The sequence below is a fragment of the Paramormyrops kingsleyae genome, chromosome 3 (assembly GCF_048594095.1).
Source record: "Paramormyrops kingsleyae isolate MSU_618 chromosome 3, PKINGS_0.4, whole genome shotgun sequence".
NCBI classification, from domain to species: Eukaryota; Metazoa; Chordata; class Actinopteri; order Osteoglossiformes; family Mormyridae; genus Paramormyrops; species Paramormyrops kingsleyae.
Genome location: NC_132799.1, coordinates 16,762,126 through 16,782,329, shown reverse-complemented (window position 1 = coordinate 16,782,329; position 20,204 = coordinate 16,762,126). Strand labels below are relative to the sequence as shown.

The 20,204-nt window shown below is 45.1% G+C and overlaps 1 protein-coding gene across 3 annotated transcripts; it reads left to right on the top strand.

Moving 5' to 3' along the window:
* Nucleotides 1-332: 332 nt before the first annotated feature.
* On the top strand, nucleotides 333-19,755 carry LOC111848807 (rap1 GTPase-GDP dissociation stimulator 1-A). 3 transcript variants are annotated; one of them, XM_023821093.2, is made up of 15 exons: nucleotides 338-448; nucleotides 561-1,492; nucleotides 5,887-5,991; nucleotides 7,687-7,809; nucleotides 9,799-9,924; nucleotides 11,928-12,056; nucleotides 12,865-12,990; nucleotides 13,471-13,617; nucleotides 14,021-14,152; nucleotides 15,164-15,298; nucleotides 15,387-15,512; nucleotides 17,088-17,227; nucleotides 17,507-17,633; nucleotides 17,845-17,973; nucleotides 18,070-19,755. In XM_023821093.2, exons 2-15 carry the CDS (start codon nucleotides 1,489-1,491, stop codon nucleotides 18,195-18,197), a joined length of 1,677 nt encoding a protein of 558 aa, XP_023676861.1. In that variant the 5' UTR covers nucleotides 338-448; nucleotides 561-1,488; the 3' UTR covers nucleotides 18,198-19,755. The 3 variants fall into 3 exon arrangements, with proteins under 3 accessions (XP_023676860.1, XP_023676861.1, XP_072565847.1); XM_023821092.2 differs by having other exon boundaries at nucleotides 333-1,492; XM_072709746.1 differs by lacking the exons at nucleotides 338-448; nucleotides 561-1,492 and adding an exon at nucleotides 2,137-2,274.
* The last annotated feature ends 449 nt before the right edge of the window (nucleotides 19,756-20,204 follow it).

Sequence of the window (20,204 nt, the reverse complement as noted above, 5' to 3'; positions counted from 1 at the left end):
GATTCAGCCTGTTAACCTGCCGTGGTAGGAGCTGGCCACTGGGTGGCACCGAGTGTCCTTAAATCACTCCGAAAGTACAGCAATCGTACAGATTCAAGAGTAGGAGCTTGGGAATTTCAGTCTTAAATTTCATACATAACGCGCAATCATTTAGGCTACTGCAAAATTGGAAAAGGAAATATGATTGAGATTATTCTGTATTCTTACGAATAGAATAAATAAACTGCATGCAGGGAACGATTGCAGGGATGCATTTTTAGTCAATTCATGACTGCGTGTTGCATAAACATATAGGTATTGTGTATTATAAACTCTGCAGGTGACCCTTGGCTTAAATCTTTGGTATAAAAATACAGCCACCTGGTTGCCATCTGGTTAAATTACATGAAACACTGCAGCTTCTAAATATACCCATCAAAATTGTCCATATGGATATAAAGCCAGTTAGGTAAGCACCAAATCTTCTAAAATCTGACATCAGAACTTGCATTATTTTAAGGGATGCAGGGTGGATGTTATCAGTAATTTTTAAAATAACAAGAACCACTTCTCCACTTAAGGTCATGGTGATCCTTAAAGCAAAGGTCATGCGGCAGCATGTGGACAGAGTACCTGTCATAAGGTACCCACACGCTAACAGCCAGCTCACTAACGTTTCCTGTTTCTGTACTGTGGGAGGAAAGCAGAGCATCTTGGGGGAAAAAAAGAAACCTAAAAACTGCACAGACATCAGTGAGGGTGTTCAAACTGGCAGTCCTGGATGTGTGAGACAGCGACAGAACCCACTGAGCCATCCTGCTAGATTTGGCTACAGTTTCTAGCCTCAACAGCAAGCCTCATAGATGATCATAACCCTGGATCCATCCAGCAGGAACTAGCTGCAGGGTCTTGATTCAACACCCAGTAAAACTCGTAGAGGAAAGGGCACCTCCATGTAAGCCCATCTGGTCGCTGATGCTCTCTGACAGGTGCTGGGTTTCAGTCTCTGTTTTCAAGAGTGTGATTGCTGGAGCTGAGGAGCTTTAGGGAGATTTGGGATTTAGAGTGCGATGGTGCAGAGCAAGAGGGAGGAGAGAGAGAAGGAGAGAGCGAAAGAGAGAGAGAGTGATAAAGCTGGGATGGGTGAGCAAGAGGTGATAGCAACAGTTAGAGAGGGAGAGAGAGACCAGTGAAAGTGGGAAACAGAGAGACAGGCACTTAAAAGCGGGAAGACAGAGGCACAGAAAACAGGGAGGGAGAGAGAGAGAGAGAGAGGGACAGGCAGAGCCTGTAGTCGACATAACAGCACGACAGCAGCAGATGCTGACAGTTCAGCTGGCAGGAGTGGATCTGGGAGAGAGAGCGTACTTGGCCTGAAGGCTGCCCACTGCCTCTGCTGGGACTCTCTCAAATACACACATATACACACAGGCATACAAACAACAGCAGCCAACAAACAGCAGGACACGCCGGGAGCACTCTCACCGAGGGACAGGAGGTGGCTGCATCATGGGTGAGTAGGGTGCCTTTCCACAGACCCTTTGTGTCTGGTCTTGTTTCTGTTCTGGGATGCCTGGGCAATGCCAGGCTGGGAGAGGCATGTGCTGGGACTGGAATGGATGCTGGGGGAACCGAAGCTTTTCCAGTATTTAAAGGTCAATCTGAGGAACTTCACAGGGATAAAGGTTACAACTGGAGTCCCACCATCAGGCTGAGGCTGAGCGGGGAGCCGAGTGTGACTCACAGGAACTGCTAAAAAAACAAACTTGTCTTGGATGGTGTGGGATGTGGGGATCCCCCAAGGGGCAGTCAGCACTCGGCTGGGAGGCACGGGGTGTGTGAGGGGAACCTTTCATCCTCACGGTACGCTGACCCGCCCTATAGAGTCTATTCCCATACTGCTTACTGGGGATTACCCCTGCCACCTCCCCATGCTCTGTGTCCTTTAACAGGGTTCTGCCTCGCTCCGAGAGGGATGCTTTCGCTCTCTAACCCTGTGAGTTGGTGGGTGATGAAGAAAGATGATTTTGACTTTGCCAGGGGCAAAAGTACAACAAAGGAACAACGAGCAATGCAAGAAAAATGATCTTCCCTTTAAAATCCTTTCAGTTGTTTAGAAATCAGTATCTGGGACTGAAAATACAGTTTCAGGTTTGAAATATCTGAGTGTTCCCTAACCGCTGGTTATCTGCACAAAAATGAGGGAGTCTGAAACCTCCGGCTCTGGTCTATAGGACACAGGGGGGACTCGGTGTGTCTGTCGGTGACAATGGGAGACTGGCCCCTCATTTATAGGTTTGTAATCTTTCTGTCGAAATGGTTATTACTGTGATGTCTGTGACTGCTGATGACGCTGTTTATTTTATTTATTCTAAGGCTTGTTTTCTTCATGCTTGTATTGTTCATCCCACTGCCACTGATGACAGGGGGTCATGATTGTCATTATTAATATTAAATGATACATTATATTTAAGGTTCTCCAGATTGATTCTAAATGATTCACATACTGGGCAGCTAAGAATTCCTGAAGTGTTAGCTGATGTGCTGTCTCTGGGTCCTTGGCCTGCTCGTTCCGGGTCCCGTGATCTGCTGCTCCCAGGTCCTACGATGTGCAGGTTCTGTGTCTTTTACAACCCATAACCTAGGAAGGGGGACCAGTGAGAAAAAGAAATAGATCGTGTGGGAAACATAAACAGGGACAGCTCGCTGAAGAAAGACCAGCATCAATAAATAAGCCTTACAAACTACGGGGTAAACGGGGCAAAAGCAGAAGGGGGGATGAGGGAGGAATCAGCATGAAGATGCAGAGGCGGCTCATTTCAGCGCTCAGATCGCAGCTGATCGTCGTAGCTATCAAGGAGCCGTACCCTCGTACACTATGGCTGTTGTATAAAACTTAAGGCTTGTAGGCTTCAATTAGGTGCTTAACTAAAGTCACCATCAGGCGTGCGTCATTCTAACGAAAACGTAAGTAAATCTCTTGACCTTCAGCATTGAATCCTGCCAAGGGTGATAATGGCGATACTGTTCCCCAAATTCATACACATGCAGCTGAGATCCAGTGTGCACCCTATCATATAATCTGTGCTGCATCTGCCTTATAATAACCCCATATAAGTGGTTATTAGACATTAATTTTCAATAGTTTAAAGAAAGATGCTATATCCTATTATTCACTTTCAAGGGAACTACAGTGTATTATTTAACATTTAACAGCATCCTACATACTGTAGTCAAGGTTGTGGTCTGTATCTGGCTAACCTCAGTGCCTTTCTAACCCTTTTTTGTGGCTGGCTTTTTTCTTTGAGATGTTTGGTGTTAATAATTACAGGTGAACTTAGCAGAGAATGCTGTGCTTTTTCTTGGAAGAGCCCAAGAAGATAATCTGTAGGATTGTCTATTTACTAGTGTTCCCCAATCCATTTCTCAGGGACCCACTAACAGTCCATGTTGTTGCTCTAACAGGAGCCGGTAGGCAGCAAAATTGGACCAGACGGGGAAACACTGGCATAGGGGATCGTCAGAGAGCTTCTACATTGCACACAGATTAATCTGTTATAGATAAGGCCTTGGCCACAGAATGGGATTCAGTCAGATCCCCATCTCTACAGTTGATGTGTACTTCAACAATCCATGCAGAAATGGCCAGCTGCCATGTAATGTTTTCAAAGCATCTTTGTGCGTCTGTTGTTGTGTCCCAGGGAGATCTTAAAATGTGTCAACTCGCATGGAAAACCTTGTTTAGGTTTTATTTGTAAGTAGTAAATGCAGATGAGAAATCCTTGCCCCATTTTCCTGTTTCCTGTGATGTTCTTTTTCAATATCTGAATTATTGTGGTGTGCCTTTTATGGACTAAGGGTTAAAGCATTCAACTACGTAAATAATCTAGTTACTTTAATGAAGTGAAATAATTCTCTTAGAATTACTTCAAATCCATTGTTTTTCTCAGCTATAATGTGTAAAGTACTGTAAAATTTGCACTTTAATTAAGGTGCAACACTTTCCCAGCTTCCCCAGTGAGCTGCAAATGTAGACAGGGGTGCTGCTAGAGATTCTGGGCCCCATAAAAGCTCATCAAGTTGGGCTCCCGACCCAGATCAATCCAATTACAGTATCGACCCGAATATAAGACAACCCCTATTATAAGATGACACCCTGCTTTTTGGCAACCATTATTAGTAAAAAAGTTTTTGCAATGCCAAATCTTGCCTTTATAAAGAAAAATAATTTTATTATTATTTAGTGTACTACACAGCAAACATTCCAAAAACAAATGTAGATGCTGAATATTACAAACTTCAGGGCGTAGGATGTTTTCGATGCAGCAGACCCACATGAAGAGGAATAAAAAAAAGAGAAATGCTTGCAGAGAAAGTTTGAGCCATGTATTAATAAATTATATGACAGTTCTTTAAAAATGAATGTTAATATCTTTATTAACAGCCACTATCAGTTTAATACTTGCAGCAGCACAGCCAGGGAAGCCAACAATTCACACGACGCTGGGATACAGGCCAAACACGCACTTCGCCTTGGCTGCCAGCTCTCACACATCTGGCGTGACACTCACACTTTTAGACTCTTACTCATGCAAGAAATCTTATGGCAAATCTATATTATGGTACGTGAAAACATTCGGTACGAAATATCATATTTGCCGCCATCAATTCTCTTTATTGTCTAGACCCTGAATATAAGACAACACCACGTTTTCAGGTGTATTTTGTGGAAAAAAAAATCCCGTCTTATATTTGGGTCAACATGGTATGTTTTACACTTTTCAGGACCCTTGACACTTAGTCTGCCTCATTTGCAGCAGGTACTTAAGGGCCTTAAGGTACTTAAGAGTGAAAAAGTACTTTTACATGACAGCTACAGGCCTGTCACTGAGCATGCTCAATACCATCATATTGCTGCATTCTATTTGAACTCGATTCCATATACTGTTTTTTCGCACTTATGTTTTATTTGTGCCTCATGAAGTCGGCCGTACACACAGTAGTATCCAACCGCTATCTATGGACGTGTCGCTGTGGTGTTTTTATGTGCAAAATACCACGTAATGTGTTGCTATCCACTTATATTGCAAACGATAACTAACAATTAACCAGGCTAGAACTGGGGCTTGTTTCACAAAGCAGGATTTCTTGCTTAGCTGGATAACCTGTCGGATATAAGGAAGTCTGGGCTAAATGTAAGTCAACGAAGATAAAGGCCATTTAAACTGGGGTAAATGAAATCCAACAAGTTATCCGGGAAAGCAAGAAATCTTGCCTTTTAAAACAGGTGCCTGGTATCGCTAAATGACTTTCGACTTGCTTTACTGGAACGCTATTAACTCGTGTGTCATTCCCAGTTCCGAGTTCCGACCTCCAAGGTAAATAGAATGCAGCATATGGCCCAGGGCCCAGGTCTGTCACTGAGCATGCTCAGTGCCAGCACTATGGCACAGGGCCCAGGTCTGATCTCAATCTCCTGCCAATCTGCCTCCCCTGAAGCGCTAGAATCAATCTCGTCTGCGAGTCACTTATCTATGTATTTGTTTAATATTCCAGGCACAATGCAAAATGTATAGAGCAACTGAATGAGACATTTGGGATTAAGATAATGGCTATAATGCCATTTTTGTCAAGATAGATTAGCCCTCAGGCTGGGGCTGAACTGCCAGAATGTTCTCCAGAGAAGGTTCAGATGACTTTTGCTTTACCAGCCTACTAATGCTACTGGCACAAGTCCCTGTGATGTTGGTATTAGCCCTGCTGCCTATCCGCTAATTTTCCTTAGACTTCTGAGTTATTGGTCCCCTGAAAGCTTCTTGTGTAGATAAGCAGAAGTGGAATCCTTCTGGGCTGGGATCCGTAACAGGCTGATCTGAAGCCGTGAACATACTCCCTTCTCTGTTACAGACTCCCTGACTGACGCCCTCAAAGCCATCTCTGTCAGCACCGAACTCATAGATGAGGAGCTGAAGCCTCATTTGGACATCCTGCTTACTGCACTCCAAGAAAAGCGTGAGTGTCCTGCAAAGAGGCCACGGGTCACATTAAACAGACGCCCCCTCCTGCCCTCCCCATGAGATACACTCACCAGGGGCTCTGCGGCTCAGTGGGCTTTTGAATAAGAGTTTTGGGTCAGTTTCCGCTTGGAGCTGGATGCAGAAGGGAGCAGCATGTTTCTCTCAGAAGTTATTTCCACAGTGTTGTTAAAAAAACCCCAAAGAGTGTACAGCACTTATCTGGGAATGTTCCAATGGGGCCACTGTATCCTGATTAGAATTTGGAGGAAATACGGGCTGGAAGTGAGCAGCCAGAAAAGCAGCCAGGCAGTAGATTGGGAGGACAGAGACGATAATCCGATTTCATGTCTGTCTCGAGTATATGCTCTGAGTGCCTGGACGGATTAGCCTCACTAAAGGCGATGCAGCGTCACGTGCACGGGCACCCACACGCAGATACACACGGACACTCTGATGTGAATGTTTATGCGGTGCTGTGGTTTGGAAATCTATAATTCTGGGGTGGAACAAGCTTTACCAGCAGGACACAAGGCATGGGGTCAGGGTGGCGGGGTAGGTGCATTATATTAGCCCATATGGTTCAATGGCTGTCACTTATGCTTCCACTGAAGTTAACATTCTCATTTTTTTGGGATAACAGACCTGAAAAGGAAAATGTACCCAGAAGCCAATGAAGACAAGATGACTTCAGTAAGAGTCAACTTAGGTAGCGAGGCCGTTATGTTCCCAATAAGGTTTAGGCTCAATCGCAATGACCTGCGAACATGCATATATAAACAGCTGTTGCTCACTGCGGAAGCCTGTGAATCTGTATTTAGGAAAAAGACGCTATTTATGCAGAATAGTTACGAAGCATTTCTTTGCATTCCGGCCTGTTATGAGCCCTGCATTGCTTCTAAAAGTAAAGTAGGGATGAAATACTTAAAACACACACCATCATCAGGCCAGATGCTAAAGGGTATAAATAACCAGGAAGCCGGGGAAGCCTTAAGCGTGAAATTACACGTTTGCCTGTAATGGGTTTCATTTCATTAAGTGTGTTAATTAGTCCCCCTCTCAATGCGGACAGGCCAACGTCGATGTCATCCTGAAGTGCCACGAGCCACTCGACGTCCCATTCCTGAGTAAGGGGACGTTGGCATGGCAACGAGGCCTGCGCTGACAGCTTTAGCTGCCTCCTCAGTGCCGGATGACAATTTTGAGAAAAACTTCCAATAACGTCAGCGTTCCCTTTGGCCCAGTGTCATGGTTGCCATCTGCCGCTGTCCCCCTACTCGCTGAGCTCCCTTGAAAGTCCCGCCCCGGCCTGTTCTCCTTTATTTTGGGCTCCTCACGTCCAGGACAGCCAGTGCTATGCCAGCTGCTGAGAAAGGGAGCAGCGGTGTCTCCTCTCTGCATCCCACACACCAGTAAAAAGTCAGATGGGGAGACAATGTCAGCAGCTGGCTGGAAAATTTGCCGCAGGTTGATGGAGGGTTGGCCTTTTGATCTTCTCGGTTCAAAGTAGTGATGCTGGCAGCTGCTTCATCTGCATTCATCTCACGGCTGCATACCTGCTTAACTGCCAAGCCGGGGGGGGGGGGGGGGGGGTTGGAGATAAGCAGCCTTACTTCCCATGACTGTGTGACACTTGTTTTTCTCTTAAGGAGGCAAATACAAGGGCAGCTAAGGGGTCCTCTGTGTTTTACAGGAAATGGAGCCCCAGAGCAGATAGCTGCCAGTGGGATTCTTCCATCACTGGCGCAGACGTTGAGTAAGAAGAGCCTCCTCATGTCACAGGTGACCCTGGTGGTGGCCGAGTTGGCCAGGGAAGGTGAGGGCATCACCGACAGCCTGCGTGGTGTGGCAGGTGCACAGGATTACCCATAAAGTCTCTGACATCTCATGCTAGGTATTGCCACTCTGACCGGTCTGAGGGACAAGACCTGAAATAAACCCTGTCATTCAAGCTTAGCAAAAAAATGTGCTAGACCATTTGCACAAAACAAATGAGATCTTTCATCCATCCATGAATCTATCCATCCATCTATTTTTTATACACACTTCTGTGCAGGGTTGACGAGATCCAGGGCCTGTCAAACAAAGGAGATAGTATTGGTTTAATATTTATACCAGCCTGCACTTCTTTTGCCTTTCGCATGTGTCAGCATTGTACATGAAACCCATTTTGCCCCTCTTCTCGCAGGCATTAAAGTGTCAGACAAAGAGAAAAGTACAATGAACAAACTCACTATTATCCCTCTGTTTGTGGGGTGGAGAATTTTCCACTTTTCACTGTACAGATAATCCTCTTTCATGGGTGACTTACTGATAACTGAAAAGCAACAGTGTGACACAAAACAAAATTTCATAGTCCTTTGGGTTTGTTTAGTAAATATTAGTGCTGTCAAACGATTAAAATTTGTAATCAGATTAATCATAGGGTTGCTGTGGATTAATTTAGATTAATCACGATTAAATATCATTAATCCTTTTATTTTGCATGAGCAAACAGACTCAAGAAAAAAGGGAATATATATGCACTTAACATGTTTATTTAAGAATAAAAAAAGCAAAGATTTATTGCTTAGCCGGACAACTTGTCGGATTTAAGGTACCTCAGTTTAAATGGTCTTTATCTCCGTTCACTTACAATTAGCCCGAACTACCGTAAATCCGACAAATAATCCGACTAATCGTGAAATCCAGTTCTAGCCCGGTTAATTGCCATTGTTAGCAATATCAGTTGATAACATATTACACGCGGTGCTTTACGTATAAAACTCCGTAACAACACGTCCACAGATACGACCGATTTAATGAGCCACAAATGAGAAGTAGTGCTTAAACAGTATAAAACTACAACTTTCCCTTCTGTTGATAAAGGGCGCAGCCATCTTGGATTTTGAACTCGGGATCCTCTGTGCTGCTCCGAGATATTCCCCGGATCTCCGAGAAATGGGAGCGTGCATGCTGTCATTTCCGGCTTCAAAACTAGGAATCGGACTCGGAATACGAGTTCTGAGGGCAAATGGAACGCACTAAAACTGCCCGAAATGGGTTGACAGAGACATTTCAGGGATTTTGAGTCATTCTGCGCTGCAGATGGGTTAATTGCGTTAAAAAATTTTATCAGATTAATCATGATGATGGATTAATCCGTGTTAACCCGTTAATTTTGACAGCCCTAGTAAATATTGATCAATTATTTGAATATTTTTACAAATAAATTTTGTTGAGGTTACAAATAAGAGTAATGCACAGTTAGATTTTAACCACAAGTCTTAAACTGCTTATTTATGCAGAATTTTCTAAAGTAAAATAGATGCAGGAAAACATAGTAAAATAACAAACTTGATTCTGATCAGGATAAGCGCTTATGAAATGGAAGGACTTTTAGAAGTTGGATGGTAGTTTGACTAATGCATTCATTATACATTAATAGATTCTGCTCTATAAAATACATTTTATGATGGTACATGTCCTTTTCTTGTTATTTAAAAAAGGCACTTACTCTGCCTGTCACCAATCTATGACATGTCACCAGCTTTCCCTGGTGACACAGATCTGAAATTGCTCTGAAACAGAAAATCACTGCCAGTGATTGACTGGCAAGTTGGCTGTATGGTCTTGGCAGGTATCACAGAGCAGTGGACGTGACCTGCATTTTCCAGCAGCACAGCATTAAATAACATGAGAGAGGTTTCTGGCTTGTGCAATCCGTGATGCAACGGAGGGAGGAGTGCCAGTCAGCCAGCAGTGAGGGACAGTACTGAGGTTTGGACCACTGAGGGACCTCGGAACATTTTTCTGGCCCATTCAGTCACGGTACGAGAGCGCTGCATTGAGGCCGGCCTCGTGACTGCCCTACTGCCCCTGCTGAAGAGCTCAGACCAGGAGCTGCTGCTGCACACCGGACGTGCCATCGGCAGGATCTGCTTCGATAACAGTGAGTCGGCCAGAGGATGATGACCCATTTGATCACATCAAGGTCTTGGGAGCAACCCAGCTAACAAGGAACATTCCCAAAACTTTAGCCAATGTTATGTGAAGGTCCTCTCAAAGTTGCCCGAAAACTTTCATACTGTAACATTAATAGAATGTTATTTCCACGTTTTACATTTTAACAGCTGTGTCAGCATGACAACATGATTAGATCAACATCCTTTTAATACGATTAATGACGAAAAATATAGTTCTATAATACAACCCCATTTCCGAAAAAGTTGGGACGCTGTGTAAAACTTAAATAAAAAGAGAATGCAATGATTTACAAATCATATAAACCCATATTTAATTGAAAATAGAATAAAAACAATATATCAAACGTTGAAACTGAGAAATGTTATTGTTTTATGACAAATATGTGCTCAGTTTGATGCCAGCAGTGATTTACAAAATAGAATACTGTTTTTAATGCAGTGCCGCCTGAGGACCCAAAGATCACGGCTATCCAATATTTGTTTTTGACCCTTGCATACAGAGATTTCAGAGGATTCTCTGAAACTTTTAATGATATTATGTACCGTAGATGATGGAATTCCCAAATTCTTTGCAGTATTATGTTGAGGAACATTATTCTTAAATTGTTGCACTGTTTGCCCACACAGTCTTTCACAGAGCAGTGAACCTCTCCCCATCTTCACTGCACAGAGCGGTGAACCTCTCCCCATCTTCACTGCACAGAGCGGTGAACCTCTCCCCATCTTCACTGCACAGAGCGGTGAACCTCTCCCCATCTTCACTGCACAGAGCGGTGAACCTCTCCCCATCTTCACTGCACAGAGCGGTGAACCTCTCCCCATCTTCACTGCACAGAGCGGTGAACCTCTCCCCATCTTCACTGCAGAGAGACTCTGCCTCTCTGGGAGGCCCATTTTATGCCCAGTCATCTTACTGACCTGTTGCCAATTAACCTAATTTGCTGTGAGATATTCAACCGTGTTTTTTGTTTTAGCATTACATAACTTTTACAGTCTTTTGATACCTCTGTCCAACTTTTGAAATGTGTTGGTGGTATCAAATTTAAACTGAGCAAATATTTATCATAAAGCTAGAAAATTTCTCATTTGCTATGTTGTCTTTGTTCTATTTTCAATTAAATGTGTGATTATATGATTTGCAAACCATTGCATTCTGTTTTTATTTACATTTTACCCAGTGTCCCAACTTTTTTGGAAACAGGGTTGTAAAATACTATTTATACTTCAAACGCACTGTGTAGCCTTAAACCCCCGACCTTTGAGAGGTAAGGCAACAGTGCTACTCACTGCCCCCCCCCATGCCCTTCATTTGTGTGTCTGTTGTTAGTCTTAGTTATAGTAGTGGGATAAGGTTCTGGGAAGATCAGGAAAAACTGGACACTTTGAATGTTTCCGTGCCTTATATGTTACATTCGGTAAAATTTCTAGAATAAAAAATTAGGTAATATTTTACATTAACTGCACCTTCGTAATGCATTCATAGAACATTCATATGCAGCATGTAAGTATACTTTAGCATTCTAACATGCCTTAACAGTTTTAAAATATATTAATAACAAACATTGTAATTGTATAATCATATAATGTTTTTTATTAGTGAATATTAAAGCTGTTAAGGCAAGTTAGGATGTTAAGGTATACTTACATGTTGCATATGAATGTTCTATGAATGCATTATGAAGATGCACTGAATGTTCTATGAATGCATTATAAAGGTGCAGTTAATGTAAAGCATTACCAAAAATTGTTAGCGGGAAAGGCAGCCCCAAAGGCAGAGAACTGTTTGTGGGCCAGATTACATATGAAGGCACTCATGAGACAGGCTAAAGATTACAGTGAATGGCCGCAGGAGTACACAACCATCTGGAGAGTGATCAGCACGTCTAAGCTGTACATGGTGTTGTGGTGTGAGGATTCACTATTGTGGCGTGAGGCCACAGTGTCTGTCCTCTGCTTCTCCCCCTCTCAGTGGTTCAGCAGGATTACCTGGTGCAGAATGGAGTCATTCCCCGGCTGGTGGCCATTATGCAGGACTACCCCGAGAACGATCCGCTGGTTAACGTCTGCCTGCTGGCTCTCTGTAACCTCGCCGAGATGGGTGAGCAGCGAGCCGCCCCCCCAGCCCAGAAATAGAAGGGGGACTCCTAACATCACCCCACGACACTGAGGCGTGATGACAGGAAACACGCCTCTACGAAAACCATGACAAAGAATATATGATTGTGGATATTACATATAATTATAATGAAATTATATATCTCAGAGCTTTTATGTACAGATTAAGGGCTTCTTTTTGATCAGCTATTGCTAATTTGTTTACCGCTAAGCATGAGTGCATTTGCATGAGTAAAACCCACGAATAATGCCTGGAGGGGGAGGTAACGCTCACACTCATAATGAAACTGGCTTGTGATTCCCCCTGCAATGCGGGAAGACGTCCCACTAAAGCCTCATGAATCATGTTAACCGCTCAAATAGATAATTCATTTAACTGTGAAGATGGAATGGTCTGTAAAGGGATCCTCTGCATTAGCCTGAAAATAGACACAGTGGTGTGTTTGGTGGGGGATATGGGAATACCCAGATATACAGACAGGATAGCAGCCAAGGCTGTAGCACCCTTAAGAGACCCTTAATTTATGTTAAAATGAGCAACAGGACACAGTAATGAGGAGAATAAATGGCACCGAATGGTACTAAAGTGACGAGTTCCAGCACTTCCGGGATGATTAGCTGGGAATGAAATCACAGGCAATAAGAGGAATATCGCCAAAAGTGGATTATTTAGTCTATTCCAACACTGTCTAAGGTAGCATTAGCCCACGCCTGACGTGCCGTTAGCCAGGCCTAGCCGGGAGCCGTGTGAATCCATGTCTGATACGGCACCTCCCCCTGGCCACTTTCAGAATCTGCGCGGGAAGCCCTGGCGGAAGTGGGCGTGGCCGAGGCGCTGACCTGCCAGCTGCACCGTGCCTCGGATGCCGAGCGTCGCCACATCATCCTGGAGGTGCTGGGATCGCTGGGCGAGAGCGGTGAGAGGTTGTGGGGTGGGAACAAAGTTATTTTCTGATGCTGGTGTATAGAGATGAGGGAGAAACCAGGACTTTAGCTTAATAAACCATAATGCTAAGAAACTGTCAGCTGAATGCAGACGTGGGAAATGCTTGTTAATTAATGCATTTAAGGCTTAAATAATACCAGTCCAAGGTCTATATTTATAGCTGGTAATCTGTCAGGCCTGGATCACCAGAAGTATAATGTGATTGCTTCGTATTAACAAAGGATTCAAAGGCTTCTCATGAGGAACATAGTCAAAGAGATGATTAAGATGCATCTGCACCCAAATGAAAGCTTCCAAATAATGTGATGCACAATCCGTCTGTGAAATGTGTCATCTGCAGTGACAGTGACTTCAGCTGCGTCTGTCATCTTGCTGAAGAGAGTGTAGAGGGAGGTGCTCATCCTCCATGTTGTGTTCCCTCCAAACGATGCCTCCATCCCCATGTTTTCAGATATGCTGAAACTGCAGTTTGTGGAGTCGGGCGTCCCGCAGGCCCTATCCGAAATGATCCGAGGGATGCATGGGGCTGCCGACGACTCACATGACCTCTGCAGCATCAAGATTGCTTCCAACCTTATCGTGTCCCTTCTGCTGGGAGGTGAGTCTTTTACAACTTGACGCTCCATATTACTGTACATGTCTGTCTCCATCCATACTGAGAAAACACATGGCAGCTTAACCATATTTTCATCTTTTGGGAGTCTTATCTTTCCTATCTATTATCTATAAGGACTTCTTTCTCAGTTATAGTCAAATGTAAAGAATCTTCTGCCAACGGAAAAGGCTTGTGTCTTAATAACCATTAAATCATAACTGTTATTGTTCCAATCCTGTGACACATGACATCCAGTCTTGTGGCTTTGTGGCTAATCTCTTACCTGGAAAGCAATCCTATTTGCTTTACTGATCTGGTTTTCAGTCTGAAGATTTTCTAAGGTCTTCCTGAGCTCCTCTGCTGGTTGCCCGGGTCCTAGTGGTCTCTTGTATTACCTGTATCACAGATGAATCCATGCAGAAGTGTTTCGGTGAGGGGGCGGGCCCAGTGTACCGGGATGTTCTGTCCTGGCTGCAGTCTTCCAACACGCAGCTGCAGCTGGCGGGGGCCTTGGCGATCGCCAATTTCGCCCGGAACGGTGAGGCAGCTCACTGTGCAGTTTATGTCTGCATGTGTTTATGTGCAATATGGATTAAAAGTCAACTCTCACAGGAAGGCCAGACTCGTACCATTTGGCACAAGGAGAGGACATGTCATCAAACAGTAGCTACATGCAATCAGATGGGCGGTGACACAAAATGGCAGTAACATGATCAAATCCCCTCCACAGCCATTGTACGGAGCAGGCTGACGGGGATCGCTAAATGCCTTTCGGCCAAGATATGTAAGAAGTGACCTTGACAGAACTGCAAGAGTACACACTCCAAAAGCTCACCCTGCGAAGTGTCACACACCTGGGGCCAGAAAGCAGACGGCTAGACTCGCATCACAGCCTAACTCACTCACGCTGTTCACACCCTAGTGATTCAGTTTAAATGCTTTACCCTGTTGCCAGTATCCTGCCTGAATATGAACACGGACAACGGATCTCACACCACACACTAAAACAGTACTTCTCAACCATTGGGTTGTGACCCAAAAGTGGGTCGCGGAACTATTTTCACTGGGTCACAGATTGTGTGGTTAACAAAAATTATTTAGAAAAAAAATTTTGTGGTCGCAAATGATGCGCAACATCGTACCAGATATCTTTTTTTTTTTTGTTTTGTTTTACTGCCAGCACCCCCCCCCCAACCTGATTTTTGGTGAAACAAACAAACAAATAATAAATACAAACAAAAAACTTAGGGTTGTGACTTAATGCCTGAGGAGTAATGTGGGTCTTGTGCCTAAACCAGCTGAGAACCACTGCACTGAAACACTTAACTGAAGGAGAAAGGTCTGATCTTACTGCTCTTCTCGGACAATCTGAGTGTCCTTGAGCAAGGCTAAATGCCAGATGCTCCAAGGGGTGCTACACTCTGACGGACTCTAGCTCTGACGCCAAAGGTGTGTCTCTCATGCAGTACAAGATGAAGTTATGCGAAACCCAAACAAGTACAAACTGTACAAATGGCAAACAATGCATATATTTTATTTCTCTGCTCAGATAGCAACTGTGTGAAGATGCTGGATCTCGGTGTGGTCCCTCACATCCTAGACCTGCTCGAGCGGCACGTGGACCAGGGCGACGTGTCCGTCCAGCACGCCGCACTGAGCGCCCTGAGGAACCTCGCCATCCCAGGTGCCAGAGATGCTCCAAGCTAGCGATTCTGCATCTGCAGCACTGGGGCTCCATGCAGTGACCACTGAGTGTGTGGGCACCATTGCAGCCACCAACAAGGTGCGGATGCTGGAGGATGGCGTGGCGGAGCGGATGAGGGCCCTGCTGCGTTCCGACATGCCCCCCGTGCAGTTCAAACTACTTGGGACTCTCCGCATGATGGTGGATGGTCAGGGTAAGAGAATGGGTGCGGTCATATCTGATAGGGTGCCACCTTTCCGCATTAAACACTATTTGTAGCACTAGATACTGAAAACCCATGTTTACTAATCAAATTCATGTGAAAAATATCAATACAAGGACAGTAATCATCAGCAAAGAAGTATTGTATAAAGATTATATTAGAAAATGGTCTTTTTCAATATAAACACATGCATACTGTAATGGCAGTTTTACTAGATTGCCCAGAGTGTGTAATTAGGTGTATGTGCATGTTGTGCAGTGGCCTGGCAGTCTATCTGGGGCGTTACCCTGTGACGATGGGATAATAGTCTGTCAAATTGATGGATGAAGATTGCAATTAATTTGTAGACCTCAGACACTTCACTTTACAAAAGACACTCAGCCTACCATCTAAGGTGCCATGTTTGAGGAATTGCTCATGCAAAAGCTCCTAATTATTGGCCTTGACAGTGTAATGGTACTTTGCCACCTGGCATACAGGACCCGGGCTGTACCCGGGGCTTAAACGGGCCCTACCCGGGCCGTACCGAGCCGTACCCGGGCTGTACCCGGGCCATACCACAAAGAGACACTAGTTACGGCGCGGTTCCAGCTTGTGTTGATTTTCCACTGCAGAAGGGTCGGCTCAGTAAAGGCGTTGCCGGGTTTGGAGAACGACAGTAAGAGATGCTTATTTACTGTTCACACGGTTTACATCGTGATTTACTATGTGCAGATTTCTGTTGCCAAGTCTGAAAATCAACATCTTATCTTAGCATCCAATGCTACTGGAATTAGCATTCACTTTTGTAAATTCCCATTACAAATAGCTGTTCTATAGTAGTTTAAGTAGGTAGGTAGAAATTTTCAAGCTCTGACTTATTAGGAATGCATCAGTATATCATGATATGCGATTCTACTAATAAAGAATAATATATAGAATAAGCCCTATTTCCCTTCAGATAATTTGACCAACCGGACGGTGATGAAGCAACCAGCTGGGTTTGGCCACGCTTTTGTCCCTGGTAGTAAGCAAGGCCATGTCAGTGCGAGTACGACTCGGGTGCAGCGCCGATCGTTTACAATGGAAACCCGTCAGTTTGCAGGACGGCTCGAGTACGGCTTGATTCTCGATGGCAGTGGGAAAGCGCCATAAGATGTTCGATTACAGTCACATAAAGAGCACGGTTCCCATGCAGCAGCCCGGGCCTGAGCTCTGCCGGCCTGATACCTCCAGCAGAGGCCTGCCTTCACATCAAGTCTCTTTCCAGTGTTATTACTGTGGCTCTTCCTCCGCGAGCTTCTGAGGAGAGCACAATAAGCTGCAGATTGCAGGCCGTGAAGCCCCCATTGTTCTGTCACACCAAACGACTAGGTACACATTGCAGATAAGTGCACACTGTGGAGGTGGGTATGGCCCTGTGACATTCCCAGCATGCCCTTCAGTCCCGCCCTCCATTGTCTTTTCAATTGTCCGCTCTCTGTCTCTCGCTCTGTGCATTTTCACTTTGTTATGTAACAGCAGAGAGGTGGTAAATCTGCAGTGTGGGACTGGGGGCGATGCTGTCCTCCTCTTACTCTCTGTCAGAGGAAGCGGCCACACTGTTGGGGAAAGATGAAGGCCTGCTTGCCCGGGTTATGCAGTGGTGTGAAGCCCGGGAGCATGCTGGGGTCAGGGGGGAGGCCAACCGCCTCCTGGCTGCTTTCATCAGACACAGCCGGGCCCTGGTGAGACCCCCCCCACATACACACACACATGCAGACAGACACACACATAGATTATTTTGAGGATGTCTTTAATCAGTATGTGACGTCACAACACGGTAATAAGATCATTTCAAAAATATTTCAGTCACTGTTACAAACGGAACAAGCCAACATACGTTATTGTGACGTAAAAAGCAGACACCCAGATTCCTGAAGATGATGCTATCACAGGGGAAGATGGACAGCTGGAATGGTGCTCTCCTACTAGCAAAGTCTCCTACCCCCCTGATTTCCTGACAGGATGTGATCCACGCTATTACCAAAGCAGATGGCGTACGACACCTCATCTCCATGGCAACCAGTGAGCATGTCATCATGCAAAATGAAGCTCTGATCGCCTTGGCGATTGCTTCGGCTATCGACATTGGTGAGGCCTAAAATTCCTCCAGAATTACGGATGCAAACCTGTGCGCAGCAGCCAATGTGAAATGTCAGGCATAAATAATACTGCGGCCTGCTATAGGTTTGAAAGTGAGCTAAATAAGAACATTTCCATCCTTTTCTTTTAGTGTTTTGCCTGCAAATAGAGAGAGATTTCCGAATAATACTGCAATGCAGTGTGTGTGTCCTGTTTGCAGGGACCATGGAGGGACCCTTCCAGGATGCCGGCCTGGTGCCCACCCTGCAGAAGATGCTGGATGACCCTGTGGGGGCCGTGGAGGTCAAATTTAGCACCATCGGGCTCATCTGCAGCCTGACCAACTCCAGTCAGTACTCAGCCTGGGCAATGGACCATTCATTCATTTACTGCAAAACCTTATTGATTATATACTGGACAGACGGTCTCTTCTTCTCTCTCCCAGGCTTGCTGAAGGAGGAGATGGAGTCTCTGAACCTGAGGGAGAGCCTGAGTGAGCTCTCAAACCACGCCAGCCCCAAGCTGGCCACCCAGGCTGACACGGCACTGGCCGTCCTCTCCCAAGCCAGCTAGACTGACCGCACTGCACCACTGCCGCCACCGGGACCCGACCCGACCTGACCTGGCTGGCGGTGGAAGGCGCCCTGCTGCTAGTCCTCAGAGACACAGCAGAGCCCCACCATCCACCAGCTGGCCCCGGGCCGCACCGTCACACCGGAGAAACTGGGCGTGGAAATGTCCACCGAAAAAGCAGCAATGGGACAGGAAGGAGAGCTGCATTCTCATGGCTTACGTTTTAACCATTCCAGTGCTCCTTAGCAAGGATACCGAAACCCACTTAGATTTAATGACCGTGTACAAAAAAATAGCACAATGTATTAGCCACTAGGCATGCAGTGAGTACTTAAGGCTACATGAAAGTGTCTTTTAGCAGCCAGTTTAGTGTGTGCAGTGGTCTAGTATCTGTGAGGAGCGTCTCTGTCCAGTGTGTCCCTTTGTGCGTTACTGTAACAAAGCCTCCTCTGTTCCCTTAATAATTTCACATCATTGAAGTTTATTTTTAAGATAAGAAGTGTATATTTTAATATGTTAAATGATACTGAGATGTCTGCAATTAAATAAGGGGTTACGGAAAATGGACAGATGACGCTGTTATGTTATACAACACCACACTGTGGCAGGGAGACACTGGGACAGCTGCAAGGCAGCATACAGGGTAGACATTTTAAAACAAATTTGAGGAAGCACTTCTTTACACAGCGTGTAGTTAGAGTATGGAATAGTCTTCCTGCTAGTGTAGTGGAAGCTAAAACCTTGGGTTCCTTTAAATCAGAGCTAGATAAGATTTTAACAACTCTGAGCTATTAGTTAAGTTCTCCCCAAACGAGCTTGATGGGCCGAATGGCCTCCTCTCGTTTGTAAATTTCTTATGTTCTTATGTTCATTTTCTGAAACCGCTTATCCTAGTCAGGATTGTGGGGGGTTTGGAGCCTATGGGCGTAAGGCAGGGAACAACCCAAAATGGGGCACCAACCCATCGCAGGGTGCACTCACACACCACAGTTTTGGATCTCCAGCTAGCCTCTGCATGTTTTTGGACTGTGGGGAGTACATGGAGGACCCCACAACGACACAAGGAGAACATGCAAACTCCACACACAGAACCCAAGCAGATACTCGAACCCAAGTCCCACAGGTGTGAGGTGACAGTGCTGACTACTGCAGCACCATGCCACCCCCAGGCATTTGCAGATATCATACAGGCACAAACTGGTATCTTTAAGGGCTGTGTGTTACCCTGAGGAAAACATACCCTCATTATGCCATAGCACTCATTATAAAACCAGATAATTATCTGCTGAAAGATAAGAAATGTGCGCGTCAGTGATACCGTACAGCAGCATGACTACACAGGGGCAGATAGTCTTTTTAACTGGTTTAGTCTTACACAGGAAATGACAGCCTAAAGTTGTATGCCCCTATTCCACCACTAGGTGGAGATATTAGCATTAATGTGATTTTACCAGAGGCTTGTGTTTGACGTCAGGAGCACTGAAACATTGCTGTGATTTCACACCTGTTCATCCCCAGGGTTAAGTGTGGTGAGGAATTAAAAGCTTTCGTGATAGAACGGGCCTAATTTAGAATAGCTTCTGTGTTTACTGAATACAAAGCACTGTGTTTCCTGGACCCAGTACTTCTCTTATTTAGATGCTGTGAAATTCATAAAAAGAGGAACACAAAATCATGCCACTGCAGTTTAATATTTATACAAGGACACAGTATTTGTCTGTTATCACGCTGCTTCAAAGCAGCTGCTAATTTTATGCATTAATGCCACTGGTTACTTGATAATGCAGATTTCAGTGCTTTTGCAAACCTATGCTGTGACTTCAACCAGGAACCTTTTGGATACAATGGGGTGTCGTCCCTCCCACAGTGAGACGAAGGGGTGATCAAAGCAGCTGTGAACAAGCTAACTGGCATGGCAGATGGGAAACATCTATTGGGACAGATGGAGGGAAGAATCAGAAAAAGAGAGAAGGAAAGGAGAGCTGGAGCCGAGAAGGAAAGGGGGAA

What these genes read in the sequence shown, in the direction of transcription:
- LOC111848807 (XM_023821092.2), top strand. An exon ending in GGGATCGCTGGGCGAGAGCG is followed by an intron (nt 12,991 to 13,470) that starts GTGAGAGGTTGT and finishes CCATGTTTTCAG; the next exon opens with ATATGCTGAAACTGCAGTTT. An exon ending in TCAGACACAGCCGGGCCCTG is followed by an intron (nt 17,228 to 17,506) that starts GTGAGACCCCCC and finishes ATTTCCTGACAG; the next exon opens with GATGTGATCCACGCTATTAC.